General features: G+C 37.0%; 1 protein-coding gene across 1 annotated transcript; it reads right to left on the reverse strand.

The window, feature by feature from the left end:
- Nucleotides 1–2,474: 2,474 nt before the first annotated feature.
- Nucleotides 2,475–6,978, reverse strand: LOC131104349 (cytosolic sulfotransferase 3-like). Its single transcript, XM_058051420.1, has 7 exons — nucleotides 6,840–6,978; nucleotides 6,264–6,392; nucleotides 4,719–4,819; nucleotides 4,511–4,637; nucleotides 4,344–4,441; nucleotides 2,722–2,896; nucleotides 2,475–2,587 (listed from the first exon to the last, which is right to left on the reverse strand). Exons 1-7 carry the CDS (start codon nucleotides 6,976–6,978, stop codon nucleotides 2,475–2,477), a joined length of 882 nt encoding a protein of 293 aa, XP_057907403.1.
- Nucleotides 6,979–11,529: the final 4,551 nt, after the last annotated feature.

Consider the following 11,529-nt stretch of genomic DNA (forward strand, 5'->3'; position numbering starts at 1 on the left):
TATGTATGTATACGTATGTATGTATACGTATGTATATATGTATATATATGTACACATGTATGTATATGTATATGCATATATATGTATGTATATATATGTATATGTGTGTATGTATGTATGTGTATGTATGTATGTATGTATGTATATGTATATATGTATATGTATATATACATATATGCATATGTATGTATGTATGTATATATATGTATATATACATATATGCATATATGTATATATGTATGTGTATATATGTATATATACATACACACACGCACACACACACACATATATAATATACATTATTAGTCCTATAGGATGACATTTTATCCTACAGTATTTTCTTGCATCTGTTACAATACAATACAATACAATACAATACAATACAGTACAGTATAATACAATACAATACAATGCCTGTGACTGCATTTTACAGGAGTTAGTTAGTAGTATTGAATTTACATGAAGCACTGTTGGACTCGCCGACTGCTTTGGTAAATTTAAAATATGAAGTATTTTACTACTTAAGAGAAACGTATCTTTCAAATACCGTAAATTGGAACAATGTAAATATTGTTATTTTCATGTGAAATGAAGGTATATTTGAAAGTCTTATTCGTCACTGTGAAAGACAATCAAAAGTGTTTTTGCTGATGAATTGTATCAGATGTTGACTTTGTTCAGATGAGTACAGATCAGGATAAAAAATATTGATGCAGGTATTACAAAAATACCAAATTAGAGTTTTTGCTTGTATGTGTTTATTGGAATATTACCTTTTCCCGACTGATTTCAGGTTCTGATTTAGTTTCCACTCACTGGTTGTTTTGGAATATCATTCAATGTCTCTATTATGTATCATATCATATCATATCATGACCCAAGACAATAATCTGCAGCTCTTCCCACCAATACGTAATAATTGTTATTTATGGTATTTTTAGTCCAATGGCCTTGTGTTGTGGTCAACATTCCAAACAATCTGTAATATTTAGTTGTGTTGCTATTTGATGTTATTATATTTCTTCCTGACCAAAGTGGAACATCCAAGTGTGTTAAGTGTTGCCCCCTCGGCAAAACATATGTGCCATAGAAAATGCACTCTGTGTGCTAACCCTGGTGTGTAGTCACAGTGGAGAGATTCAGTATTTTTGGCTCATTGAGCATTTCTTATCTTCATTTTTTGCAATTGTAATTTATGTCTGCATTCAAATAAACATGAAAAGGTCAAATATCACTGTTGTGTTTGCTATATGTGACCGCTAATTTGTTTTTATGTTACATTATACAACATGGGGCGGCACGGTGGTCGAGTGGTTAGCACGCAGACCTCACAGCTAGGAAACCAGGGTTCAATTCCACCCTCGGCCATCTCTGTGTGGAGTTTGCATGTTCTCCCCGTGCATGCGTGGGTTTTCTCCGGGTACTCCGGTTTCCTCCCACATTCCAAAAACATGCTAGGTTAATTAGCCACTCCAAATTGTCCATAGGTATGAATGTGAGTGTGAATGGTTGTTTGTCTATATGTGCCCTGTGATTGGTTGGCAACCTCGCCTCTCACCAGAAGTCAGCTGGGATAGGCTCCAGCATACCCCCCATCACCCTAGTGAGGATAAGCGGCATAGAAAAAGCATGGATCGTTTTCCTTCAGTTAACTTCATTAAGAGCTGCACGGTGTTCAAGTGGTTTGTGCGCAGGCCACACAGCTAGGAGACCTGAGTTCGATTCCACCTTCGGGCATCTCTGTGTGGAGTTTTCCTCCCACATTCCAAAAACATGCTAGGTTAATTGGCCACTCCAAATTGTCCATAGGTATGAATGTGAGTGTGAATGGTTGTTTGTCTATATGTGCCCTGTGATTGGCTGGCCACCAGTCCAGGGTTTACCCCGCCTCTCGCCTGAAGACAGCTGGGATAGGCTCCAGCACCCTCCGCAACCCTTGTGAGGAAAAGCGGTAGAGAATTAATTAATTAATTAATTAATGTCAAACATAGGTTGCATGGTGGATGAGCGGTTAGCGCACAGGCCTCACAGCTAGGAGACCCGAGTTCAATTCCACCCTCGGGCATGTCTGTGTGGAGTTTGTATGTTTTCTCCGGGTACTCCGGTTTCCTCTCACATTCCAAAAACATGCTAGGTTAATTAGCGACTCCAAATTGTCCATAGGTATGAATGTGAGTGTGAATGGTTGTTTGTCTATATGTGCCCTGTGATTGGCTGGCCACCAGTCCAGGGTGTACCCCGCCTCTCGCCTGAAGACAGCTGGGATAGGCTCTAGCATGCCCGCAACCTTTTGTGAGCATAAGCGATAGAAAATGAATGAATACCTTCATGAAGAAAATAATCTAAATAAAAGAAAATGACCAGATATGATGGCAGCAAAGGCAAATGTTTATTACAGTACCTGCATTTTGATTGGATACCACCAGCCTATTGAAAGAAAAACATCAGTAGAGTCGGTTTCTTCAGTTTGACATCTAAACTTCAGTGCGGAACTGCAGTGCGGGGTTCCTAATTTTCTGCTTGTAGTGTTCATCACACTCTTCACTCTGGGCCACGGTGAAATGGTTCTTCCAGTCACCGACTTTCCCTTTAAAGGCAGCAATCAGGAATCAGGAATCAGGAATCAGGAATCAGGAATCAGGAATCAGGAATCAGGTATCAGATCAATTTGACATGGTTGCAAGCGCTCAGCCAACTCGGTCTAGTTGTCTCATTCTGTACCTTTTCTCATGAAAGGAGACAAGGTCAGATTCATCAAGGGAGCGTTGGTAAAGTTGGTCAGCTTGTTGTCTTTCATGCTGTCGAATTTGACAGCGGAGATGATGCGCTCCTTCTCCTCCGCTGAGGGAGTCAAGTCCAGGAACCTGCACAGCTTGTCGATTTCTTCTGCCAAGTTCTATGCACAGCAACACATGTTGTGTTAATTTGACAGAACGCTCAAAGAAAGGAGATCAAATAGAACTTTCAGGTGTACTTTGGATGGTTAAACAAAACTGGGCGTTTTGTTGGGCCCACTGGACTGCACATCAGAGGCTCAGAGGTTCCTGACAGTCACATTAAACACAGCAGCAGGCTAATCCAGGCATTGTGCTTGTGATCCACCTGCATTCATGCTCTGTTGTCGGCAAATAGGAGAACTTTTCATGGTAAATTCTCGGGATCTCGTCATCCTCCTTGAATGTACTCCATCTTTACAGATCACGTGAACAATATAAATCGGATGGGCTCCATGCTAGGTCGAGTGGGACAACGCCCACCTAAGTAATATGGTAAATATTACTCTAATTTTGACACCTATGAAGTTGTCCCTCGCCACATTACATCACTCATCTTCAAAAATACTTTCATTAACAAATCATGCAGTTTTGTGGTTGTCTAAGGTGTATTATTAGTCAAACTGTGTATATTTAAGCAAATGTTATTTTGCCTTTGGGGATCATTAAAGTCTGTGTAAGTCCCTGGCGGGTGGCGCCCCCTAGGGGGGTATATTTAACATGGCTGCTTTCTATGAAATTAGGGGAAACAAGGGGAAGTGTATTCCCCCACACCATAGCAGTTTTTGATCACCTCGTCATGAATCTTCTGGGGCGTCTCTTCCTGCCACCCACAACACGGTTAACCTCCAAAAAAGTGCTACTTGGTCGACTTGGTGGATTCAGCCATGCGGGTCCGTGTACAGTAGAAAAAATGTTTCAGTTTTTGGTGGCTTGGTCAACTCGTCAGTGTATTTTTTGAACAGTGAAGGTGACCTCTGCAGTGATTATTTGTCATTTGGTCTCCAAAAGATGGTGCGCTGCAAAAAAAGTTGAACTCAAAATGAACTAAAAATACAAATATAAGGTATTCAGAAGATGCATTCAAGGACATGAGGCTCTATTTACGTAGACCATGCGCTCCAACAGGGTGTGGTCAGCACTGTGATCCGGCGCACCCACGCCTCCGTCCCTCCCACCGACGCAAGTGGCAAAGAGGGAGCACAACCGAGTGTAATCTTAACCAATCGAATGTGGCCTTTAAATGCGCAGGGCCCACTGGACTGCACATCAGAGGCTCAGAGGTTCCTGACAGTCACATTAAACACAGCAGCAGGCTAATCCAGGCATTGTGGTTGTGATCCACCTTTATTCATGCTCTACTGTCGAAAATAGGAGAACTTTTATGGTATATTCTCGGGATCTCCTCATCCCCCTTGTAAGTACTCCATCTTTACAGATCACGTTAAGAATAAAGATCGGACGGGCTCTATGCTAGGTCAAGTGGGGCAACGCCCACCTAAATAAATGGCTTGTCCCCCCAAAATAACAAAAGAAACTCTACATATGAAGAAACAGACGGTTTCTCACCTCAGTCAAATCTTCATAGAAAATATAATGAAGATTGGGATATGTTTTTTTCTTCTCCCACCAGCCGATTACGTGATCATGCCAGGGTCCGTACACCACTGAAACCACATGACAATGCAGTCAGGTACGATGAATAAGAAAACAAAACGTTTACACTTTGACCTCACTATTCCCATCCATGAATCTTTGCAAAAAGCCTTCCCAGTTTCCTGGTGCAGGATGGATGCTGTTCATGCGACAGAAGTGGAAATGGGACACAGCGACATCCTTGGGGTTACGAGCCACATAAATGACCTGCACCGAGAGAAAGATGTCTCCATCAGTCCATTACAGATCGTATATATTCAGATTTTGTGTGGTGAGCCGACGCTTTACCCGACAGTTACGCTCCCAAAACGTGTCTGGTACAAGCTGGACCGGCAGATGAGTTTTAATGAGACGGGGAGTGATGGTGAGCTGGTCTGCCAGGTCTTTTCCTTATTGAAGGAGAGCACAATGGGACGCCATTTAAATCCACAAACACGGTCATGTGGGAGGGGTGTGGAGGGTGTCATAATAATGATAATAATGATAATAATGATAATAATGATAATAATGATAATAATGATAATAATGATAATAATGATAATAATGATAATAATGATAATAATGATAATAAGGATAATAATGATAATAATGGTAGTAACTACATGATAATGGTAATAATGATAATAATGATAATAATGATAATAATGATAATAATGATAATAATGATAATAATGATAATAATGATAATAATGATAATAATGATAATAATGGTAATAACTACATGATAATGATAATAATGATAATAATGATAATAATGATAACAATGATAATAATGATAATAATGATAACAATGATAATAATGATAATAATGATAATAATGATGATAATAATGATAATAATGGTAATAACTACATGATAATGATAATAATGATAATAATGATAATAATGATAATAATGATAATAATGATAATAATGATAATAAGGATAATAATGATAATAATGGTAGTAACTACATGATAATGGTAATAATGATAATAATGATAATAATGATAATAATGATAATAATGATAATAATGATAATAATGATAATAATGATAATAATGGTAATAACTACATGATAATGATAATAATGATAATAATGATAATAATGATAACAATGATAATAATGATAATAATGATAACAATGATAATAATGATAATAATGATAATAATGATGATAATAATGATAATAATGGTAATAACTACATGATAATGATAATAATGATAATAATGATAATAATGATAATAATGATAATAATGATAATAATGATAATAATGATAATAATGATAATAATGATAATAATGATAATAATGATAATAATGATTATAATGGTAAAAACTACATGATAATGATAATAATGATAATAATGATAATAATGATAATAATGATAACAATGATAATAATGATAATAATGATGATAATGATAACAATGATAATAATGATAATAATTATAATAATGATAATAATGATAATAATGATGATAATAATGATAATAATGGTAATAACTACATGATAATGATAATAATAATAATAATGATAATAATGATAATAATGATAATAATGATAACAATGATAATAATGATAATAATGGTAATAACTACATGATAATGATAATAATGATAATAATGATAATAATGATAATAATGATAATAATGATAATAATGATAATAATGATAATAATGATAATAATGATAATAATGATAATAATGATAATAACTACATGATAATGGTTTCACTGTTTCAAGTATACTTCAAGGTAATCAAAGGGAATCGCAACATGTTTACACTTACACAATTCACTTCAACATGCACTGTGAACTTCACCATGATGGAGATCACCGACATGTTCTAACCTTTGGGGTGACCAGGTATGCAGAGCTCCAGAAACGGTACTCTGATGTACAGAGGTAGGGACGTCTCTTCCTCTGGATGCGTCTTTCCAAAGTATAGACGGTCCAAGAGGTAGCAGACCCATGTGGTTCCTGGGGGGAGAATAACATTAAATTCAGTATAGCGTATATTAGAGCTGTCACGATACACTCATTGGGAGTGACCAGGATGGATAGGATCAGGAATGATTATAAATTGTGCGTGTACCTTAACTCACAAGTTCCAACTAAATGTGGCAATAACTGGTACTTGTGCTCATTGAGAGTGACCAGGATGGATAGGATCAGGTATGATTATAAATTGTGTGTGTACCTTTAACTCACAAGTTCCAACTACATGTTGCTGTAACTGGTACTTGTGCTCATTGAGAGTGACCGGGATGGATAGGATCAGGAATGATTATAAATTGTGCGTGTACCTTAACTCACAAATTCCAACTAAATGTGGCAATAACTGGTACTTGTGCTCATTGGGAGTGACCAGGATGGATAGGATCAGGAATGATTATAAATTGTGTGTGTACATGCTTACAATCGTACCTGATTTAGGATAAGTGGCGATGACAATATCATCCGCTTTGGCCTCGAAGTTCGTCACATTGTCCCAGTTGTCAGTGAAGTATTTTGTCATTGGGATGCCATGGAAGTCAAATAGTTCTGGGCGAGGCGGCGTCTCCATCTAGTCTTCTTTTTAAACACAATACGAACATCTCTGTAAAATAGAGCTATCATCATGGCCGCTTCCTATTGATCAACAGGGTAGCTGCACATTTTTACTGTAAAATTACTTTAGTAAACATTCATTTTCTACCGCTTATCCTTACAGGTGTCGTGGGGGTGCTGGAGCCTAGAGGCGGGGTACACCCTGGACTGGTGGCCAGCCAATCACAGGGCACATATAGACAAACAACCATTCACACTCACATTCATACCTATGGACAATTTGGAGTCGCCAATTAACCTAGCAATTAACCCGGAGAAAACCCACGCATGCACAGGGAGAACATGCAAACTCCACACAGAGATGGCCGAGGGTGGAATTATAAAAATAGCTGTGAGGTTTGCGTGTTAACCACTCAAACACCGTGCCGCCATTTTTGCAAATATTATTTTTTAAATTATATTTATTGTAAAATATTTAATGATTTGAACCTATTGATGCATGGATGGATAGGATCAGCAATGATTATAAATTGTGTGTGTACCTTAACTCACAAGTTCCAACTAAATGTGGCAATAACTGGTACTTGTGCTCATTGGGAGTGACCGGGATGGATAGGATCAGGAATGATTATAAATTGTGTGTGTACCTTAACTCACAAGTTCCAACTAAATGTGGCAATAACTGGTACTTGTGCTCATTGGGAATGACCAGGATGGATAGGATCAGGAATTATTATAAATTGTGTGTGTACCTTAACTCATAAGTTCCAACTAAATGTGGCTGTAACTGGTACTTGTACTCATTGGGAGTGACCAGGATGGATAGGATCAGAAATGACTATAAATTGTGTTTGTACCTTAACACACAAGTTCCAACTAAATGTGGCAATAACTGGTACTTGTACTCATTGGGAGTGACCAGGATGGATAGGATCAGAAATGACTATAAATTGTGTTTGTACCTTAACACACAAGTTCCAACTAAATGTGGCAATAACTGGTACTTGTGCTCATTGGGAGTGACCGGGATGGATAGGATCAGGAATGATTTTAAATTGTGTGTGTACCTTAACTCACAAGTTCCGACTAAATGTGGCAATAACTGGTACTTGTACTCATTGGGAGTGACCGGGATGGATAGGATCAGGAATGATTTTAAATTGCGCGTGTACCTTAACTCACAAGTTCCAACTAAATGTGGCAATAACTGGTACTTGTACTCATTGGGAGTGACCGGGATGGATAGGATCAGGAATGATTATAAATTGTGTGTGTACCTTAACTCACAAGTTCCAACTAAATGTGGCAATAACTGGTACTTGTACTCATTGGGAGTGACCAGGATGGATAGGATCAGGAATGATTTTAAATTGTGTGTGTACCTTAACTCACAAGTTCCGACTAAATGTGGCAATAACTGGTACTTGTGCGCATTGGGAGTGACCGGGATGGATAGGATCAGGAATGATTTTAAATTGTGTGTGTACCTTAACTCACAAGTTCCAACTAAATGTGGCAATAACTGGTACTTGTACTCATTGGGAGTGACCAGGATGGATAGGATCAGAAATGACTATAAATTGTGTTTGTACCTTAACACACAAGTTCCAACTAAATGTGGCAATAACTGGTACTTGTGCTCCACACAGAGATGTCCGAGGGTGGAATTGAACTCGGGTCCCCCGTGGAGCCCGTAAAATTGTTTACTCAAAAAAATTTAGTAAACAATTATTTACTAAAAAAATATTTTTTAAACAATAATCTGTAGTAAACAATTGTTTACTGCACATATTTGATGAACAATGTGGTGCGTTATGCGGTGCTGCACGCCCGCGACAAAAACGCCCGTGATTGCTTGTGTTTAATTCACAGATAAATGCATAATGCAAAAAAACTTTTCCTGTCTTTGACTTTTAATGCGTAACGCCTTCTCGCTAAGTTGTCTGTTCTGCTACATCTTGTTCTCTCACAAACCAGGTATGCATGAGGTGTGTCCTCAAGCACCATAGTTATTATTTATGAGCGAGAGCAAACAGGAAGCAGTAAATCTATTCTGTGGTGGGGTAGTTTTAGTGAATTCATGTATGTGAAAACACTAAGAACTTGTGTAAAAAAAAAAACACACAATCGGACATTTCGCCTGTTTGGTCAAATATTCAATGAAATGTGAAATTTGAACATATTCCAGATAATTTAAGACTTGTTTTTAGGCCTTAAAAAAACAAATGTTATATTTTATAAATTAGACTTTTTAAGAACACGTTTATATATATATATACATATGCAGGAGAAGCATACGAAAATACCAAATTTGCAAAAGAACAGTTCCGGACAACTGTTGGGGGATTTTCTGGCTTTACCGGTTTGTGCAATATGAATGTCTTAAAGGTGCGGTCCCTCTCCTGATGATCCAAACCACACTGTTTTTCAACCAAAAAGCAGCAGATAGAAACACCAGCAGATAGCATATGTTACCGATGGAGTTGTATCAAAGAATACATTGAAGAAAATAAATGTCGAAATTTGTCACAATTTGAAGTGAAACTAAAAATGTGTTTCATTCAGGGAATGAAAGACAAGGAAAGTTTTCCAAAAATGCACCTTTGCACCCCTTGCATGTTTTTTTTTGAGGGTTAGCGCTCGGGATGAGTGAGTACACCACTATCTGTATCTGTGTCTGTTTACTCATTTAAATTCAGTATTTGTACTCGGAGTGGGCGGGGCATTAACCGGAAGAGGGTGTCATTTAACCAAAAATGGGTGGGGCTTACATCTGTGCATTATTTTCAGTCTGAAATTGCCATGGATTGATTAGACGTTATTGTACTGTGTATGTGTGTAAGTGATCTGTAAGACATATTTTTTTTATGATACGCATTGATGGCAAACTAAAAAAAAAAATTTAGCATTGTATTTTTCAGAAAAAAATTAGCCAAATTAGACGAGAGCAGATGGGAAAACAAAAAACCAAAATACTCAGTCTGTAATACTCTGCACTTACAGTACATGCATACACTCATACACACCCCGAACGTACAGAACAAATGGTCAAATGCCAGCACCGAAATAAAACCAAAATAAAGCAAAATAAACTGCCAATGTGTCTAATAAACGATATGACAACAAACGTGGTAAAACCTGTTGGATTAACAGGATGTTGACAAATTTAACAAATTTTCAACACTGAACTTTAATCAGATATGTTGATTTTGAAACATCGGGTATTGAATCTACCAAATATTACCATAATACCCAAAATTAACAATTTTTTTGCCAATTATATGACACAAATTGCCTTAATCTAGTCCTGTCAGAAATGATCTCACCTGGAAAGGAAGTTGAGATGAACGCAGGAGTAACTACCAGCATAAATCCTAATTAAGCAAAACAGAAGAAACAGTTAATATTTCTTATTAGACAGTTTAAAAAAAAAAACACACACAAAAAAAAAATGTCATATCATACCTCCACTCACACTCAGCAAGTTAAAGTTACTGAGGTGTTCTGCAAGCAAGAGCACGTTTAAATTATTCGTCGAGCCACACCTTTTTTTTCAGCAGTTTGTACAAAGTAGTTGAATATACACATTTGACGTATGTGCTGAACCTGGGGGCTACAGACCCCCTCCCTCCCCCAGACTAAATTCTACATAGGCAAGTTAGGCAAGTCCATAAGTTGGTGTAAGTTAAACCAACAATGTGGTACTTCACAAAGTACTATTAAGGAACTGAGAAGTAAAATCTCAAGGTGCACAAGCATCTAAAATACTCAAACGCTGCAATTTTAAACACGCAAATGAAATATTAAGTTTGCACAACATAAATAAAATGTAGGGATTCCAGATGTGAATGTTCAGTAAGAGAGGAGTAAAAGAGTAAAAGAGTCTACTAAGGAATGATGAGCATTTATTGAACGAGCCTGCTATGCACGCAACAACAATTACATGACACCACACCTTCACGTTCCAGCAGTACAAACCAGTTCAAAATGTAAGTTCACACTATATATATATGAACTCATATGTTTTGGGAACAAGGACACCAAAACCAGAATTCCTAACGTAATCAAAGTGCTGCTTTGGTGTCTGTAATCATTCAGTGATTTTTATCAGTGGCAATTTATGCTTTATAGACATTTAGAGGTGAGGATTAGGTATTAAGTCATTAGGTTCTTTTGTGTTTACTCTTCAGATTACAGGACTTTACGGGGCGGAGCTACGGTAGCAGATGTCCCTCATCGTCTACATCAGGGGGTCCCAAACAATCAGGGCCCACTTGAAAATCTAAAAAAAATGTCAGCGGCCCACCTTTGTCCTATAATAATAATAATCATAATTATTATTATTATTATTATTATTATTATTATTATTATTATTATTATTGTTATTATTATTATTATTATTATTATTATTAGAGAGATTATTATTATTATTAATAATTATTAATAATAATAATTATTATTATTATTATAGGACAAAGGTGGGCCGCTGACATTTTTTTAGATTTTCAAGTGGGCCCTGAGTTGGTACAGTCTGGGACCCCCTGATGTACATAATAATAATAATAAT

This window comes from Doryrhamphus excisus, chromosome 16 (assembly GCF_030265055.1).
Source record: "Doryrhamphus excisus isolate RoL2022-K1 chromosome 16, RoL_Dexc_1.0, whole genome shotgun sequence".
Lineage (NCBI taxonomy): Eukaryota > Metazoa > Chordata > Actinopteri > Syngnathiformes > Syngnathidae > Doryrhamphus > Doryrhamphus excisus.